At 45.0% G+C, this 20,637-nt stretch overlaps 1 protein-coding gene across 10 annotated transcripts in view; it reads left to right on the forward strand.

Moving 5' to 3' along the window:
• The window catches only part of LOC137421852 (uncharacterized), a 265,646-nt gene that overhangs the window by 133,771 nt on the left and 111,238 nt on the right, over window positions 1-20,637 (forward strand). For all 10 annotated transcript variants that reach the window (XM_068108313.2, XM_068108318.2, XM_068108317.2 and 7 more), the window contains one exon: window positions 6,419-6,563. In XM_068108313.2, coding sequence (XP_067964414.2) covers window positions 6,419-6,563 — 145 coding nt within the window. The remainder of the gene's footprint in view (window positions 1-6,418; window positions 6,564-20,637) is intronic.

The raw sequence follows: 20,637 nt of genomic DNA on the forward strand, positions 1-20,637 counted from the left end.
GGAGGGAAGGGGCAAGGGGGGAGATTTGAAAGGGATGGGTGATGGGGAGGATTTGGAGGGGAGGGGTGTTGGGGAAGATTTGGAGGGGAGGGGTGAGATTGGATTTTGAAAAGTGTACGATTCATGGGAAACGAACATTTTTTGCAAAATGAGTTTGAGACCTTCGAGTCAAAAATACGTTTGAGGACACTGAAGGAGGGGTGGAGTTCTGGATAGTTTAGGGAATGTAGAAAGGAGGAACTGTAAGAGATGGTATTATATATATTTTTTGGAATGAATAGATTTGGTGAGCAAGACGAAAGCATCCTTTTGTAGGAAAAGAAGAAAAGGGTGTCATAATATATGAGAGAAAATAGTTGTTCAGGGGAGAGATTATACATTTCTAATCGCGTGATCGCGAACGAAGAACGAACGAACAAAAAAGAACAACAAATAAACGAATAAGACCTGGGAAGGAAATTTGTTTTTTTTTTTGTTTGTTTTTTTTTTTGAGTAGAGATATTAAACAAGGAGGTATGGGGTGAACGACTGGGACGAAACAGAGAACGAAAATAATTGCAGCGCATTCGACGAATCGCTGAGAGAAAAACAAAACCACAAGGTCGGAGACGGTACGGTAGCCAAGCCTACGAGTACTAGGCCTCAGAATACTCGATACGCATTAACCGACGATTGTGTATACATGTACGAAAAATTAGCACCGAAAATTTTCCAAAGGATACTCTATAGGTACATACACCGAAAGATAGATACAGTCTCGACAAAAACACAATTGAGAAAGATCACTTAGCTTCGAAAGCGTGAGCGCATGGAACAGCTTCGAAAAGACGTGACCTCGCCGTGATCTGAGAAGTTGCAGGAGAAGTACATGGAGAAGAGGAAGAAGTTGTTTCTTGGGTTTGTTGATCTGGAGAAAGCATTCGATAGGGTTCCACGCAAAGTATTGATATGGGCAATGAGGAAGTTAGGAGTGGAGGAATGGTTGATCAGAGTTGTGATGGCAATGTACAAAAGAGCACGCACAGCTGTAAGGAATAAGGACGGGAACAGTGGTGAGTTTGAGGTGAAGGTGGGAGTGCATCAGGGGTCGGTATTAAGTCCACTACTATTTGTAGCTGTGATGGACGTGCTGGGTCAGAATGTAAAGGAGGGTTTACCGTGGGAGTTGTTGTATGCAGATGATCTGGTGTTGATTGCGGAAAGTATGGATAGACTGAAGGAAAAGATGAACAAGTGGAAGGAATGTATGGAGACAAAAGGTCTGAAGGTGAATATCGGAAAGACGAAGGTGATGGCAAGTGGTAAAGCATGTGGTGAGGTGGAAAGAACTGGGAAGTGGCCCTGTGCTGTGTGCAGGAAGGGTGTCAGAGTGAACTCCATTCAATGTACAATGTATGCTGAGTGGGTACATCAAAAATGTAGTGGTCTGAGAGGGTCATTAACCAGTGTGGCAGCTACATTCAAATGTAAGGTGTGCACAGAGGGAGCTGCAGATGGAGGAAATGTTGAGTTGGATCTTGGAGACTGCGTGAAGCTGGAAGGTGTGAAAATATTTTGCTACCTCGGAGACATGCTGAATGGAGAAGGTGGATCAGACTCGGCAACGGTTGCCAGAGTGAGATGTGCATGGAAGAAGTTTCGTTAACTGAGTGGCGTGCTGATGAGGAGGGGAGTGTCGTTGAAGCTGAAGGGAAAGGTGTATGCTGCATGTGTGAGAAGTGTTATGATTTATGGGAGCGAGTCATGGGTAATGAATGAAGAGCAGCAACGAAGGTTGGAAAGGGTGGAAATGCGAATGGTTCGATGGATGTGCGGAGTATCGTTGAGAGAGAGGAAGACAAATGATGAATTGCGGAAAATAATGGGAATAGAGCCTGTGATTGATGTTGTGAAGAGGAACAGGTTGAGATGGTTTGGTCATGTGTTGAGGAAGGATGAAAGTGACTGGTTGAGAAGAGTGATGGAAGGAAGTAGAAGATGGGGAAGACCGAGAAAGACTTGGCTAAAGATGGTGGAAGAAGAAATGCGGGCAAGGGGGTTAACAAGGAGAGATGCAGAAAATAGGGCAAGATGGAGAAGATTGTCATGGGGACCGTAAGGCTAACCCGCTCTCGCGGGGAAAATGGCCTTAAAATGCATGTTGTTGTTGTTGTTGTGTGGAATAAGCTAAGATTTAGTGATTATTTTCAGCTTTTTTTGTTTTGTTCCACTGCAAACCAAAGAAATACAAATGTGGACACCAAAATATTTTTTAATTTCAACAATTTTTTGGAAGAAATGGTGCATTATTTGAAAAAAGTGCAATGGTGGCCACAACTGTAGATGAGTGAACAGTATGATTTGGACAGAGGTGGTTAGAGGACAGTGTCATTTGGTCAGAGCAATGAGTGGACAATAGGATTTGATAGAGCATAAGAGGACAGTGGGATTTGATTAGAGAGGTGAGAAGACAGTATGATTTGGACAGAGGTGAGAGGACAGTTGGATTTGGACAGAGGTGAGAGGACAGTTGGATTTGGACAGAGGCGAGATGACAGATGGATTTGGGCAGATGCTAGAGGACAGTCGGCTTGGTCAGAGGCGAGAGGACAGTCGGGTTGGTCAGAGGCGAGAGGACAGTCGGGTTGGTCAGAGGCGAGAGGACAGTCGGGTTGGTCAGAGGCGAGAGGACAGTCGGGTTGGTCAGAGGCGCGAGGACAGTCGGGTTGGTCAGAGGCGAGAGGACAGTCGGGTTGGTCAGAGGCGAGAGGACAGTCGGGTTGTTCAGAGGCGAGAGGACATTCGGGTTGGTCAGAGGCGAGAGGACAGTCGGGTTGGTCAGAGGCGAGAGGACAGTCGGGTTGGTCAGAGGCGGGAGGACAGTCGGGTTGGTCAGAGGCGGGAGGACAGTCGGGTTGGTCAGAGGGGAGAGGACAGTCGGGTTGGTCAGAGGCGAGAGGACAGTCGGGTTGGTCAGAGGCGAGAGGACAGTCGGGCTGGTCAGAGGCGAGAGGACAGTCGGGCTGGTCAGAGGCGAGAGGACAGTCGGGTTGGTCAGAGGCGAGAGGACAGTAGGGTTGGTCAGAGGCGAGAGGACAGTAGGGTTAGTCAGGCGCGAGAGGACAGTCGGGTTGGTCAGGCACGAGAGGACAGTCGGGTTGGTCAGGCGCGAGAGGACAGTCGGGTTGGTCAGAGGCGAGAGGGCAGTCGGGTTGGTCAGAGGCGAGAGGACAGTCGGGTTGGTCAGAGGCGAGAGGACAGTCGGGTTGGTCAGAGGCGAGAGGACAGTCGGGTTGGTCAGAGGCGAGAGGACAGTCGGGTTGGTCAGAGGCGAGAGGACAGTCGGGTTGGTCAGAGGCGAGAGGACAGTCGGGTTGGTCAGAGGCGAGAGGACAGTCGGGCTGGTGAGAGGCGAGAGGACAGTCGGGCTGGTCAGAGGCGAGAGGACAGTCGGGTTGGTCAGAGGCGAGAGGACAGTCGGGCTGGTCAGAGGCGAGAGGACAGTCGGGCTGGTCAGAGGCGAGAGGACAGTCGGGCTGGTCAGAGGCGAGAGGACAGTCAGGCTGGTCAGAGGCGAGAGGACAGTCGGGTTGGTCAAAGGCGAGAGGACAGTCGGGTTGGTCAGAGGCGAGAGGACAGTCGGGTTTGTCAGAGGCGAGAGGACAGTCGGGCTGGTCAGAGGCGAGAGGACAGTCGGGCTGGTCAGAGGCGAGACAGTCGGGCTGGTCAGAGGCGAGAGGACAGTCGGGCTGGTCAGAGGCGAGAGGACAGTCGGGCTGGTCAGAGGCGAGAGGACAGTCGGGCTGGTCAGAGGCGAGAGGACAGTCGGGCTGGTCAGAGGCGAGAGGACAGTCGGGCTGGTCAGAGGCGAGAGGACAGCCGGGCTGGTCAGAGGCGAGAGGACAGCCGGGCTGGTCAGAGGCGAGAGGACAGTCGGGCTGGTCAGAGGACAGTCAGGCTGGTCAGAGGCGAGAGGACAGTCGGGCTGGTCAGAGGCGAGAGGACAGTCGGGCTGGTCAGAGGCGAGAGGACAGTCGGGCTGGTCAGAGGCGAGAGGACAGTCGGGCTGGTCAGAGGCGAGAGGACAGTCGGGCTGGTCAGAGGCGAGAGGACAGTCGGGCTGGTCAGAGGCGAGAGGACAGTCGGGCTGGTCAGAGGCGAGAGGACAGTCGGGCTGGTCAGAGGCGAGAGGACAGTCGGGCTGGTCAGAGGCGAGAGGACAGTCGGGCTGGTCAGAGGCGAGAGGACAGTCGGGCTGGTCAGAGGCGAGAGGACAGTCGGGCTGGTCAGAGGCGAGAGGACAGTCGGGCTGGTCAGAGGCGAGAGGACAGTCGGGCTGGTCAGAGGCGAGAGGACAGTCGGGCTGGTCAGAGGCGAGAGGACAGTCGGGTTGGTCAGAGGCGAGAGGACAGTGGGGTTGGACAGTGGTGAGCGTTAGTAGTGGTTTTGCAGAGGTAGTGGCGAGGAGGCATTAGGTGTTGGAGAGAGGTTAATGAGGCATTAGAAAAACTGTGTACACTGAGTGGAGCACACACTGAGACTTTTTGTCCTGTCACGTGATGCCAATGAGACGAGTGGTTTATTTTCCTTCTTTGATTTTGTTTGGGTTTGATTCTCACAACTGCTTATTCTCACCAACCTGTGCTTTTGAGTTTGCTAAACACCAGTCAACACAGGTTGGTGAGTCCTTTGTCTTGCAGTCAACTGAGGGAGGTTGGTGTATGGTTTTCTTTAATGTTCGTGTTGATAAATTTTAATGCTGCTCCACGACTCACAGGCGATTGTTGTCCCCCGTCGCACCGCGGAGCGAAAGTGGGACTATGGTTTTCCCCTCCGTCCGTGTGTGCATACGTGCACTGCAATATCTTTATAAAAGTAAGCGAAGGACCGAATTCTAATTTGGTGTGTGGGTGCAACTAGGCATATGGAAGAACCCTATTAAAAATTAGGTCGCCACGTCAAAATCCAAGATGGCTGTCACCATATCTAAACCTTGAGTGCGATATCTTGAGAAGTAAATGTCTGAACCTTGAGTGGAATATCTTGAAAAATAAACGAACTACTAACTTCTAATCTGGTGTGTGGGTGTATCGACGCATAAGGAAGAACGCTATTGAAAATTGGGTCGCCACGTCAAAATCCAAGATGGCCGCCTTGCGTCTTCCACTTTGTCAACTCATCACTTCACCGACGGGGGACCTAGGCATAACGCTTGTTGTACTAGTTCCAGCACTGACGGCAAAAAGGTTGATTCATAAAGTGGAAGCATCATATGATTCGGCAAGTTACATAACCGCCATTGAATGCGTTTTAACACCACACTGACTGAAGTCATCACCCACACCAACATTGCAACAAATCTGTTCATTGCATTCGCATCTCTCCATTTTCACTCAGAGGCATCATGAGCTCTTAAAGTACAGCAGCTTGACTGTTTGAATCGGAAAGCTTTTATAACACGTTTCACATATCTGAACTGAATGATGCAAACAAAATGCAACGTTGTTTTGTACAAAGGCCGTATCGTGATTTGTGTCATATCACCTGTGTGGCAATGATGACGTAGCTGTAGTTAAATGGCTATCACACTTGCAGTATCGATTACTCATGTCTGGGAGGCGGCCGCTGTTGTGTAGCCTGCACCATGGCGCAGCTGGAGATGAAAGAGAACCATTTACAGGTGCTGTAATATAGGCCAAGCAGACGAGCTGCTTAAAAAAATTATAGTGAATATTTTGGGGTGGTTGTGTGGTGTAGGTTTGGGGTGAGGGGCTGGGGAGGGTCATTCAAGAACCATTACTCCATTTTTGCTTTTTAGATTGGGCCTTTTGTTAAACATGTGTTCCAATTTGAAGCAAAGACCGTTTTATCATCATTCTTTATTTTAAAGTGCATCTGTATTTGTGGTCTTCATTTGTTATCTTTGTTGTATTTTTGGAAGGCTGTGGGTTTGGTTTAAAAAATGAAGTTGTAGGTGTTGCTTTTAATATCACCTTTCTTTTGACATTGAACTAAGGCAATGTTGAAATGTTGTTTTCGAGTTACCGTTTTGGCAATTTATATTTGGGTTATTGTTTGTATTGTAAATATCTGTCTCACATTCATATTGCAGGATTATTTCATCACTGGTTTATTTTTTCTTTTCTCCTTTTTTTTTCGTTTCATGTGATGACAGCAAGTGCATGAAGCTAATATTGGTTTGAAGGCTTTTAACAGTTCTGATTTGTGCACAATTATGTTGCCCTCTCAGGCTGGGTTAATCTTCCTCTTGTTCAAACGAGGGTCCATATGAATGGTGTTGTGTGGAATATCCAAGTTTGTTGCTCTTTCTTTTCCTCCAGTCTTGTATTTTGCTTTCATAGTGCAAAAAGGAATGTGAGCATTGCTGCTTGGAGATCCGATGAAGTACTAAACTTCTCCAAACCAATTTCCATTACAGGTTCAAAGGAGAAATCTGAACTCAAGAAAGAAGTTCCATTGCCAGGTGGCACCCAGGCTACATCATCTCCACCAAAGGCCCACCCCACAGTGGAACAGATCCGTCATAATGTTCGGCGCACGTTGAAGGACATCCTGACTAAAAGGTTTGTAGATAGATGTTGTTGCAGGGTGTTTGGGCACTGACTCTCTTGTAAATATTTTATCTCTTGAAATTTTGAAATAAATATTTTTATCGTGCCGCAGCCGAGGCATTTGGTTATCTTGTCCATCCGGCTGTGTATTCGACCGTGTGTGTGTGTGTGTGTGTGTGTGTGTGTGTGTGTGTGTGTGTGTGTGTGTGTGTGTGTGTGTGTGTGTGTGTGTGTGTGTGTGTGTGTGTGTGTATATATATATATATATATATATACACACACACACACACACATACACATACACATACACACACACAGATTTTCGTTCCGCAATAACTTGTGAACCCCTAAAGGCCGAAAGCGATTTCGACCAAACTTGGGATAAGCATGTACTCATATATAAAGCTACGTATATATATATATATATATATATATATATATATATATATATATATATATATATATATATATATATATATATATATACACACACACATACATACACACACACACACACACACACACACACACATATATACATATATACATATATACATACACACACACACACACAGATTTTTGTTCCGCAATAACTTGTGAACCCCTAAAGGCCGAAAGCGATTTCGACCAAACTTGGGATAAGCATGTACTCATATATAAAGCTACGTTTGTGTATGTGGGTGGTTCATAAGCGCTGCCCATTCTACAGGCCACGCCCTCCCCCCTGCGTCACAAGCACCGCCCTTTAGCCAGGCGACGCCAGTAGGCCAGAAATCACCGCCATTTTTCTCTCCACACAGCTCTTTGCTGTCACAGGCCTCTGGTATACATTTGAAGATTGAACAAAATGCGCTTTCTATCAATTAAATAAATGTACCGTTTTGAGGAAACAATTTATTACATCTCATGCAGAGGAAACGAGATAATGCATGTTTTGTTTGGAGTGATCATGACTGCAGTGTAATATACACCGCCCAAAGAAGGTACCATACATCCATATTATCAAAGGAGCCATGTCTGTCTGTTTCTCATGTTATAACTTGAGAACAGATTAATGTTGATTCAAGTAACTCCCGAGAATGTTTGTGATCCAAAACAATTGTTTTTTTTTGTTTATGGGTACATGGACACACTTGTCAAAACTGCAAACGCCAACACATGATGTTGGTTATCCCTGCACGGAGAGGAGGATCTCCCAGGAATCCTTCTTTGTTAACTTGAGATCTGATTTCAATGAAAACACTCTCAGGAAGTAAACATAACCATGTATCCCTCTCCCTATGAAGATGTTTTATCCACCACGTTGATTCCAAATCTCCACTAATCTCCACAAATCCAAATCGTACAAATCGTACTCATTTACATTTCTGTAGAATTAGCTGAGATTCTAAATTGGGAGGAGTGCTCGAGATACGATGAACCAGAGCTCACAGAGACAAGGGGACATCAGAGATTGTTTCCTGGCCTGACCCATGCCGAAATACGTACCCGAGACAATTTTATTCATAAGAAAGAAGAGAGGGGAGGGTGGGTGAGAATTATTTTCATTTTGATCTTCCTCTTAGTGTGTTGTTGCACATTATTTGCAATTCAGCATCTAAAAAGGCTGTGATGAATATTCCTTTAACACTCTCCCTATACACGGCCTAATTTTATTTTTCCCCATTTCCTTCATTTGTCTTTTATAACACCAAACAACCTCCTTTTTTTTTTTTTTTTCAGTTACGCAAAGATTGGTTTTCCCGTCAGCGAAGCGACAGCTCCTGTAGGCTAGTTCTCAAAATTCAGACGAAAAACAATCGCCTAATTAATTTTTAAAAAACACTTGGTTTTCGTCTGACTTTTCAAACTCTTTCACATGAGCATGGAATGTATTTGTTCACATATGTTCACAAATGTGAATTCACATATGTGAAGGAAAACTAAAATCGGCTTGGAAGTGAAATGCATCATGCGTATTTAATTAGTCAGGAGGCTGGGGAAATTCCAAAGATTTTTTTTTTTTCTTTTACAAGTTTTTATGTTCACATATATTTTAGAGAAGTTATGTTCACGTACACTTTTGTACACACATCAGCGAGTTTTGTTTCAACTCTCAGTTTACGAACATTTAAAAAAGTAGAAACCATGTTGAAGACTCGACAAGGTATGTTTCGATTACAAGGAAAATAGGCATGATTAATAGTTAAAATCTTAATTTAAAAAAATAATCCTTTTGTCGGCGTTTTTTGAGATGCCCAGCGGACGTGTTCAGTTACCAAGCAGCTTGCCAAGCCAGCCGTTCGTTGTCAATCGTTTCATTTGAGTGCTTGAGCCACTTGATTTCTATGGTGATACTCAGTGGGGACATCCCAGGAGTAGGGTCCCCATTCTACCGGGAAATTGGGGGAAAAAAACACGGGAAATTTTGAATAAACCCAAACCAGCACAGCCTCAATTCACCATCTAAGAAATAAAATTTGTCGGATGTCTGTTTTTTTGCAAAGACTGCTGGGCCAGCCGACAACCACCAAATTTGACACACAGACCAATTCTGACCTGGGGATTGTCCTAAGGGTATTTTCATCTGCTACCTGAGCCTTTGAAGACCCCTAATTCCCCCTTAACATGCTTTTTACATGCTTGATAGATTAGACCCCTAAGAACCTTGAAAATCTCGCACACGCATAAGTAAGACCCTTTAAAACCCTGAATACCCCAAAGACGTTTTAGACCCGTAAGACCCTGAAGACAGTTTATACCCTGATGACCCTTTAAGACCTCTGAGACTCATAAGACCCATTTAGACCCCCTTACCCACCAGTCACCTCACCTCACCATTTTCCTCTCTCTCTCCCCCACCCATCTCTGTCTCTCCCCTATCCCTCTCTTTTTCTCCCCTTTCCATCCAATTTGTCCCCATCCTTACCCTTGACACCTCCTCTCTTCCCCCTCCTCCTCCTCCTCCCCCTGCCCCTCTTCTCCCTTCCTCCTCCTCTCCCTCACCCCTTCCCTCCCTCCTCCCCTCTTAATATTCCCATCAGCGAAGCGACCCTGCATTGTCCGACAACGCCGGGTACCTCTGCTAGTATGATACAAAGATGAACTGATTCGATTTTGGGTTTAAAAGGTCAAAGTCGTAAGGCCATGTGACCTTAAAAATCTTGTTTACGGCAATAACATTTGAACCACTGAAGGGATTACTACCAAACTTGGCAGAACTATGGCCTGTAATACACAGGGTGACCCCAAAAAACCTCCCACATTTCAAAGGTAAATGGAAAAAAAATGGTTAAAGATAATCAAGATATTATTTGCACACATGAAACTTCATTCAATACAGTTTTTATTCATCATGTTTTAAAGATGACATCCTCCAAATGGTGGCCGTCATTGTCTATACACGCTTGGAGGCGATTTCTGAAGGCTGCCATGGCTCGACGGGTCATGTCGGGTAGAACAGCGGCTATCTCCTGCTGAATAGCAACCTTAAGGGCTTCAAGAGTTTGGGGTCGATGAGTATACACACGTGATTTAAGGTAGCCCCACAGAAAAAAATCACAAGGAGCGAGGTCAGGGGAACGGGCCGGCCACCCAACATCGCCACGCAACGAGATCACCCGATCCGGAAACATTTCCCTCAGCACTTGCAATGATCTTCGAGCTGTGTGTGCCGTAGCTCCATCTTGCTGAAACCACACATCGAGTTCTTCAAGCCCAAGGTGTTCGAGTTGTGGCCTTAGAAAGTTTTCGAGCATATCAATGTAACGGTCAGAAGTTACGGTAACAGTTACACCACCCTCTTCAAAGAAATAAGGACCCACGATGCCAACATCGGCAACAGCGCACCACACAGTCACTCGATCGGACTGCAACGGTCTTTCGTGTGGCATGCGAGGGTTGTCTTCAGACCAATAGCGAAAATGTTGTTTGTTTACAGAGCCACTCAAATGAAAATGAGCTTCGTCACTGCACAAGAGAACAGCATCGTCCGGAACACGTTGCAGAATGTTTTCGCATAACTCCCTGCGGCTTATCCAGTCTCTCGCATTGAGTTCTTGCACAACTGTCATTTTGTATGGATGGAAGTGGAGGTCTTTGTGTAAGATTCTCCTTGCAGTTTCCCGGTATATCCCTTCAGCTAAAGTATGCTTCCGTGCAGAACGTCTCGGAGACTGCACAACAGATCGCTTCAATATTCTCAGGCGTACGAGCGCTCCTAGGCCGACCAGGTGATTTTCTTTTTAAAGCTGAGCCTGTTGCCCTGAAATTCTCAACCCACTGCAAGATGGTTTTCCGATCTGGAACGTTTTGGTTCTGTGGAATACTGAAACGTCTTCGAAAGGCCCTCTGCACGGCGATCACGGTTGTTTGTGAAGAACGTTCGACAGCGAACGCACGGTGTGCTCCCGACCACGCCATGTTGGCGACTGAGGACGGTTTGGGTTGGGCTACCAACAGACCCTAGCCCCGCCACTCCCGCCTCACTACTGCCAGTGCTACAGCCTTTCGAAATGTGGGAGGTTTTTTTGGGTCACCCTGTACAAAGATGAACATGAACAGATTCAATTTTTGTTGATGGTCAAAGGTCATGTGCCCTTTGAGAATCATTGTGCAGACCGTAACTCGATTTTGAAGCATGTTATTGTTTGCTCCCAAGGGACACCAACCCACAGCGATTATCTATGCTCTGTCCTCTTAATGCTGAGTGTCAAACAAGGATATTTCATTGAATTATTTGGTAAGGCTTAGCCACGATCAGAATCAAACCACCGACCTCCAAAATTTGGAGCTGACGTACAGACAACAACTCTAGCGACTCTGCTTAAGAAAACAACATCATCACCTGATATATATTTTGAGTAACTTTGTTGTATTTTCTATTTTTAAGCACCATCATTCCTTAATGTCACCACGTTTATGGGCACTGCCCAATCCAACCAAGTGTAATTACACAGTAACAAAAATGGGATTTTAAAAAGTGCAAATTTTATCATCTAATTCTTTTCTTGTACATCTCAGATTTTTTTTTCCTGCTCATATCAGTTAACCACAATGAAAGGTTACTTAAGGGTTTCTACATGTGCAGAAATCATGTAGATTCTACATGAACATGTGCAGGTTAAAATCCAAAAAACCCCAAGTTGTGGGGTTGGCTATCACAGCTATTTCACTTGATGTTTGCAAGATGGCACAGCCTTCAGACAGTTGTTCCATGACCTTGCAAAATGAGACCGGCAGCTTTAGAGATTTTGCACATGGATATTTTGACACTGCCAAGCAACTTTTACCTGCACTTCTCGTTCACACCGTTATGGAGGTGAACGCTCATCATTTTGTGTATTTGTCACTATAAGATGAATGGCCTGCCCAACAGTCCATTGGGATTGCAATTTTTATCTTTTTTTTTTTAACCTGATGGACTCGTGAAAGGTAGCTCAGTTATTCCCCAAATCTTATTATAACTTCCCTGAACCCATAATCTGATCCCAAAATGCTGCAATTTCTTCTCCCAGCTGTAAGACTAAGATGAAGGCCGATGTCAGCATGTCTGCGAATGGATTTGTATTCGAGAACTAGTAAATGGAGCACCAACATATACCGCCAGTAAAGGAGGAAAAAGAACGAAGGAAGTTGTTGTGAATTTTGCACAAATACATCCTGCAGTGTCGGTATAAAAAAAAAAAAAAAAATACGTCACCCTTGAGCACTGAAAGCAAATGAGTAATTCCTTTTCCATCTTGAGTTTTGCTTCATTTTTCTTAAGCTCGCATGCCGTGCTAAGCCTGAACCAATATAATGAACTGCTTGTAGTACAGTCGGACCCCTCTATTCACGGTTCCGCATATTCGTGATTGATAAAATGCGACCTCTTTCTCTATTCACGGAAAAGTGTCCTGCAAATTCGCGGTTTTTTTCTATTTGTGGCCGTGTCCCGTGAATTCGCAGTTTTTCGGGGGCGCAAAAAAGGTTTTTTTTTTCACGAGCCGCTAGCTCGACACATTTATAAAACCCATCTTTCACCAGCCATGCACAAAGCAGCTGGACATACACAAAAAAAACACCGAGCCACCGGCATGATCTGCTTCTGCATTCGCTGCTGTGTGCTTTGCGTTTTCATGGCTTTCACAGGATATCATTCACACTGAACAGCTTCACATGATATCTCGTCATTCACACTGTGAACCGCTTCACGTGATATCCCGTCATTTACACTGTGAACAGCTTCACGTGATATCCTGTCATTCGAACTGTGAACAGCTTCACGTGATATCCCATCATTCACACTGTGAACACCTTCACGTGATATCCAATTTCACAAATTGGTAAACTTTCACAGTTTCGTTTCACAGGTAAACAATGTTTCGCGTGATATACCAACAAACGGTAAACATTCCTTCGTGGGCTATCCTACAATTCACACTGTGAACAGCTTTGGGGGATATTCCACCAGCTGCATAACACGTCATCCCCGCGAGTTACTGTACAGAATGAAAACACTCCACAGTATCGATTAGTGCAATTAGCTGTCTCCCTTTTCCCATTGAAACAATAGCACGGCATGCATTCGCGGATTTTCATCTTCATTCGCAGATTATCGCCGATATTCGTGGGTTTTGTCTTGCCATTTCCGTGACTTTCATGGACCTTCTCAGATTGTCGACATTCTTTGGATTTGCCTCGCCATTTGAGGATTTTTCCTCACCATTCGTGGTTTGTTCCTAGATATTCACGGATTTTCGCGATTTGGGAAGCAATCCCAACTTTTTCCATTGAAATAATGCCCCGCCCCCCCCCCCCCCCCCCACCCTCCCCAGCATTCACGGTTTCGCAATTCACGCCATTTCTCAGGAACGTATCCCCCGCGAATAGCGGGGTCCGACTGTATATCGATTTTGAACATAAGCAAATGCAACAAGCTTCTTGAGTGACAAAGCCTTCCTTCGCTGTATGCTGCATATCTTTTGGACCTTTTAAAAAATGTGATGAGAAACATTCACTTATATTCAAGGAAGTGAAATGTGATTGTATATTCATTGCAGAAACCAACATGTACACTGTACAGTCTGGTGGGGATATGCCCTCGCTAAAAGTGCTGCCTTTCTCGTAATATGAGCTTGTATTTGAGAAATTTCCTTTGCATTAATAAAAGTTAAATTAAGAATATTTGCCTTCTAAAAAGTGTGTGTGCATTAAGATAGCATGGACCATTATTGAGTGGGGTATAATTACATCTGTAACCATGGACCTGCCAGAGGTAAGTTATATGTAATATGTCAATGGCACAGTTGCGCCCCCAGAAAATGATGCAGCCAATCAGCCATAAGCTGCATACGAACCACCCAAGTAGTTTGAGAATGGAGTTTGAAAAGAAGGGAAAGAACAATGAGTAACTCTACTGCACTCAACGCATATGTCCCTTCCACTGGGAGGGATAATTTAGTTAAATACGAAGGGGAGGGGTAATTTAGTTAAAATTGCTGCACATGTAACTACTTTAGGGATCCCTTATGTATTGGATGTCTCCCCGGGGTCTCCCAAAACCGTAGTATGTACAGTCACGTGAAATAGTAAGTACACCCCATGTAAAGTTTACTTTTTCAACATATTTCAACATACAGCTATTTGATCTTCATTTCAACAATATTGATTATTGATAGATAAAGGTGATAAAGGTCAGGTTTGTTGTTTTTTTTGATAGATAAAGGTGATAGAATATAACAAACTAGTGGGGTCACCCGTGGGAATCCCACGGGCATGGACGTGTGACATTTGGACATCTTGATTTAGATGCTGCACATTAAATTTTACAAAATGGTTACTGGCAATTCATCAGATCCAGAAATGGTGTAATGAACACAATTTATTTATTTCACATATGTGACGCCTCACTCCTCTCCACCTGACACTCTCCTCTCTCTCCACCCTCATGCCTCTCCAATCCCACTCCTCCTCACACTCCCCTCCAATACCCTCCTCACACTCAGCTCCAATACTTCCTCACACTCCTCTCCAATAATCCCTCACACTCCTCTCCAATCCCTCACACTCCTCTCCAATCCCTCACACTCCTCTCCAATCCCTCACACTCCTCTCCAATCCCTCACACTCCTCTCCAATCCCTCACACTCCTCTTCAATTCCTCACACTCCTCTCCAATCGCGCCTCACTCCCCTCTCCAATCGCCCCTCACTCTCCGCTCCAATCGGCCCTCACTCTCCAACCCCTAGCTCCTCGCTCTCCAACCCCTCGCTCCTCGCTCTCCAACTCCTCGTTCCTCGCTCTCCAACCCCTCGCTCCTCGTTCTCCAACCACTCGCTCCTCGCTCTCCAACCCCTCACTCCTCGCTCTCCAACTCCTCGCTCCTCGCTCTTCAACCCCTCGCTCCTCGCTCTTCAACCCCTCGCTCCTCGCTCTCCAACCCCTCGCTCCTCGCTCTCCAACCCCTCGCTCCTCGCTCTCCAACCCCTCGCTTTCCAACCCCCGCTCCTTGCTCTCCAACCCCTAACTCCTCGCTCTCCAACCCCTAGCTCCTCGCTCTCCAACCCCTCGCTCCTCGCTCTCCAACCCCTCGCTCTTCGCTCTCCAACCCCTCGCTCCTCGCTCTCCAACCCCTCGCTCCTCGCTCTCCAACCCCTCGCTCCTCGCTCTCCATCCCCTCGCTCCTCGCTCTCAAACCCCTCGCACCTCGCTCTCGAACCCCTCGCTCTCGAACCCCTCGCTCTCGAAAACCTCGCTCCTCGCTCTCGAACCCCTCGCTCCTCGCTCTCCAACCCCTAGCTCCTCGCTCTCCAACCCCTCGCTCCTCGCTCTCCAACCCCTCGCCCCTCGCTCTCCAACTCCTCGCCTCTCGCTCTCCAACCCCTCGCGTCTCGCTCTCCAACCCCTCGCCCCTCACTATCCAACCTCTCGCCCCTCACTCTCCAACTCCTCGCTCCCCACTCTCCAACTCCTCGCTCCTCGCGCCTCTCCCATCTCATTCATTTTGGAAATGGAAGTTTCCACGCAATGCATGAATTGTCACGATCCTCAACAGGAGGTGTCTCGTCATTTGACAAATGGCAAGTAAATTACATTGTGAAAATTAAAGATTTCAAATAAACCTATTTAAAGTGTATGCGCACATAACTAATGAAAAAAAAACGAAGAAATATCTCTCCATAATTTCCTGAAACATATTTTAGTTTTTACTTCCGGATAATAATGTTGAATGAAATAAGAACGAAGAAATATGTATCGTTTTTGTGACGACTGTCATCAAAAGTAAAAGTAATATATCTTAACGGAAAAGAAAAAGCTAATTTTTAATATATGTCGACATTATCCCCGACTGTTATTTTAGACGGTGTATTTTCGTGTATCATCGTGGCGCGATTTTTAAAAATATATCTCTGCATTTTCCAGTGTGTGCGTGAATGTTCTCAATTATTTCTGACACCGAGTCTTAAACCATCGATAAAAATTAAATCAGATGGTGAATTCGAGATAAAATCATGAGGGTGACTCAATGAATGGGCTTTATTTTACCGGCCTTTGAGAAATCATTTCGTTCTATAAACGGAAACTTTCATGGGATTCTCTTCCCGTTTTTTTTCAACCGAGTCTAAAACTATGTTAGCGACTGTTAAAAATGAAATAATATATCGAATTACAGTTGACATAAACCTGTGTGAGAGAGAAAGACAGCACGGGCCTAACTAAACAGGCCTCAAAGCTATTCGAGTTAATAAAATGGTGGATATTTGTTTACATGAAGCCTCTCCAAGAATGGGTGGAGCTACTCTGTAAACGGAGTAAGCCACACCCCGGACAGACAGACAGACAGACAGACAGACAGAATCACCTTCGCCTATTATAATATAGATATCATGAAACATTTGTATTTTGTAGTCCATTGTATAATTTAAATAAACATAAATGCAAATTTTGCATGTGGAAAAAGTAAGTACACCCTTGGCTCTAATAGGTGGTATTGCCCCCTTTGGCAGAAACAACCTCAAGTAGGCATTCCTTATAACTGTCTACCAGTCTCTGACATCGACTGGGAGAAATTTTTGCCCACTCCTTCATGCAGAATTATTTCAGCTGTGCGATGTTTAAGGGGTTTCTTGCATGCACAGCTCGTTTGAAATCCCCCCACAACATCACGATGGGATTTAGATCCGGGCTTTGACTTGGCCATTCCAGAACCCTCCATTTCTTTCTTTTCTTTTCAGCCATTCCTTGGTGGAATTACTGGTACTAGGGCATGCCCGTACTATATATATGCCCGTACTATATATCTATCTAAAATTATATCCCCCCCCCCCCTCTATTTACATGAAATGGTTTGGTCCATTCGCAACGCCAAAGCGAACGGCGAACGGCTTGCGAGTACAGTGACAATCCCCCCCTCTATTTACATGAAATGGTTTGGTCCATTCGCAACGACCACAGAACCCCCCCCCTCTATTTACATGAAATGGTTTGGTCCATTCGCAACGCCAAAGCGAACGGCGAACGGCTAAATCGCCATAGCTCGGTAAGTACTTGTCCGATTAATTTCAAACCTTGAAAAGGCACATCCTCGGGTCCCCAGCAATATACCTGGCAAGTTTCAAGTATATCGGACCGGTAGTTGTCGAGAAATCGTTGTCGTATACACACACACATACACACACACATACACACAGAGATTAGTGGAATTATAGATAGATGTTTAGGGTCATTGTCATGTTGCAAGGTCCATCTTCGGTTGAGCTTCATCTTTCCGACAGATGGCTTCACATTATCCTCAAGCACCCTCTGGTACAATGAAGAATTCATAGTGGATTTTGTGATGCTGAGCTGCCCAGGCCCTGATGCAGCAAAGCTGCCCCAAACCATAATATTTCCACCACCATGCTTTACAGTTGGTATCAGGTTCTTGTGGTCAAATGCTGTCTTTGGTTTTCGCCAAACATGTCTTCTGGTACTGTGGCCAAATAGCGCTACCTTTGACTCATCTGTCCCGAGCACATTGTTCCAGAAGTGCTGGTCTTTGCCAGGTGTTCATTGGCAAATGTTGTCTTGCCCTGATGTTCTTTCTGGACAGCAAAAGTTTACGCCTGGCACACCTCCCATGTAGATCATATTTGTGCAGCCTCTTTCTAATGGTAGACTCGTGCACTTTGACATCAACAGTGGCAAGAGCTACCTGTCGGTCCCGTGATGACATTCTGGGGGTTCTTCGAGACTTCTTTCAGCATCTTGCGGTCTGCTCTCGGGCTGAACTTGCTGGGGCGGCCTGGCCTGAACAAGTTGGTAGTTGTTTGGAATCTTCTCCACTTGTAGATGAACTTCCGGACAGTCGAACGATTGATTTCAAATTGTTTGGAGATCTTTTTAAGTCCCTTCCCAGACTCATAGGCATCTATAACCTCCTTTCTGAAGGCCTCAGAGAGCACTTTTGATCTAGGCATGGTGATGCTGCACACTTCAACAACAAAGAGTAAACCAAACTAAATGTCTGAGGTTTAAATAAGACAGGTTCCTCCAAGATCCTCTCTAACGATGTTCTAATCATTTGCACCTGAGCTGGTGCACCTGATTCTAATTTTAGGTATTTGAAGTAGTGATAAATGCAGGGGTGTACTTACTTTTTCCACATGTGAAATTTGCATTTATGTTTATTTAAATTATACAATGGACTACAAAATGTAAATGTTTCATGATATTTGTTATATTATATCATCTTTATCTATCAATATTATTGAAATGAAGATCAAATAGCTGTATGTTGAAATATGTTGAAAAAGTCAAAACTTTACATGGGGTGTACTTACTTTTTCACGTGACTGTATCTATAGGCATGAGCTAAGCTGAGCTGCAGCCCCTCTGCATCTCCATAGGATTGTACTGCAACCAACAGGAAGCATATGCAACTGTTTAGCTAAAAGAGCCACTTTAAAATGTATATTTCCTGGCTGCTCCCAGAACCAATTTGTGTACCACAAACAGGTTAATGTGTGGCAGGCATTTCCTGTTGGTCAGGATGCATGCAGCAATAACTGGTGTGGCACTTGCTTCCTGGTACCCACTCCTCCAGTAATGGGGTCTGATCTTGACTGTTTTTGGGTTTGACCAGTTCACTCTGGGGAGGAGCTTCTGCTTCACATTGAGGTCCAACAAGCACTCAAAAGTTGCAAATTAATGAATGTGTGAAATTAGTGATTACGTGAATTTAATTTTCATCGGCTTCTTCCCTTGCTTGAACGTCTGAATGGATTCCAAAGCAAGTGTCAATAGAACGCCGTGTCAGATCCAAACTCTGCGGGAAGAATGGCACAATATGAAGAAAATGGCAGAAAAGCTGAAGATCTACAATGTTATGACATTCACTTTGCAACGCCTGAAATAAACTGGCTTGGTGCATGAAACAAAAATGCCAGGAAGATCCAGAAGAACATCCCAAAGGCAAAATAAGCATTTCAAGTTGTTCAGCTTACAGAATGGCTGCTGAGACGACAGAATAAGGTGAAAAGCTTGACATTTGCAAGGCAGCACCAAGATTGGGCGAGGTTTTAGTTTGTACACCCAAGATTAGAATGTTACGACAAGCAGTGTTTGCAGCCTACTGTTAAACACGAGTGAGTTTCTGTGACGTCTCAGGTTATCTCAGCTTTTCATGTCGGAAAACTTGTTAAAATCGATGTGATGCTGGCAAACCAACAGAAACTGTAGCACCACGCCGTTCCTAATCAAAATCCCTCACTTCAAAAATAATTCGTTTCCCAACACGATTATGATGCAAAACACTTTCAACATAAAGTGGGGCAAATTAATGTCAATTGACCAAATGGTGATGCAAGCACCAGACTTTGCATATACACCCCCTTTGGGTCACTTATTAGGAAAAAAAAACTGTTAGCCACTTGAAAATCCATGATGACTGCCAATCATAGCCTAGCATGACATTTTCAGGCATAGAATTTGACACGGGTAACCGATTTGAACTATCTTGGTGTTAATTTTGAAGCTATTCACCATGCCGAAGCGGACTCTGTGTATTTGAGACTTCTCGGATGCTTTATTTTATCATTTGTGACCATTTTAACCCTCGCCGGTGGGTTTACAGTCATATTAAGCATTAGCTATGGACAGTACTTTTCTCATTTTTATTTTTTATTTTTTATTTTTTTTGTATACAAGATCGAGGCTCGTGAAAGGGCTAAAACCTTTAAACCAAAATTTACCTTTAAAACAACCCTATGCAGTTCATGCTCTGCTTACTGACTAATTGGTACACAGATCTTGCCGGGAATTCTCAGCACTGGCCATCGACCAAGCGCATGAGCAAGCAAATGCAGTCATAAAAGGTGATCGGTGTGACTGAGGATCCATCAGCCCTCAGAAGGTGGATGGTCACTGGCCCTGAAATGAGTCATCTGGTTGCTGAGTACGTGGCAGCATCAGGTGCTAAAAATGCAACAGAAAATACCGGCCATCACAAGCAACCAATGCCGGCACACAGTATTCATTGAGAAAGTAGGCAAGCTAACCACGGTTCTTCACGGCATGGGCAATCCTTTCCAGGAGGAGTCAAGTGACTTGCTCACTTTAGACATCAAGGACATTACCAGCCAGTGTTCATCAACTAATTGGCACACTATGAGAGAGGCACAGGCAGATTCCATTAATTTATGAAGGTATTGGAAAGTCCAGAACAATTATATTTATGCAACCTCAGACTTGTCTTCAGTGAAGACCTGATTGAAATATACAATATTTAGCACCTCACAATACTTAAGATGATTTGTTCGGGAAGAAATTTGGTATTTTGGTGGCCCATTTTGTTTTATGCAAATTATCTCATTGCCAAATGCTGAAAGAAGTACAGTAAAATTGTTTTTCAAATTGTTGGTTCTGGGAAGCAAAATGCACCAAAAAAAATTTTGGACGCCAAAACAACGTTATGGCCTGAAAATGTGGTTTGGCTGCCGGACTGTCAGTTCCTGCTGCTTTCAGTGACAATGGGAAGCTACACACCTGTTAGAAATATCATTTATTGAACTCCAATCCCAAGTGATGACACTAAATACAGAAGCAGATGCTATCATCATTGATGGATAAGCATTGGTAAACTCTG

The sequence above is a fragment of the Myxine glutinosa genome, chromosome 2 (genome assembly GCF_964187855.1).
Source record: "Myxine glutinosa chromosome 2, kmMyxGlut1.1, whole genome shotgun sequence".
Lineage (NCBI taxonomy): Eukaryota > Metazoa > Chordata > Myxini > Myxiniformes > Myxinidae > Myxine > Myxine glutinosa.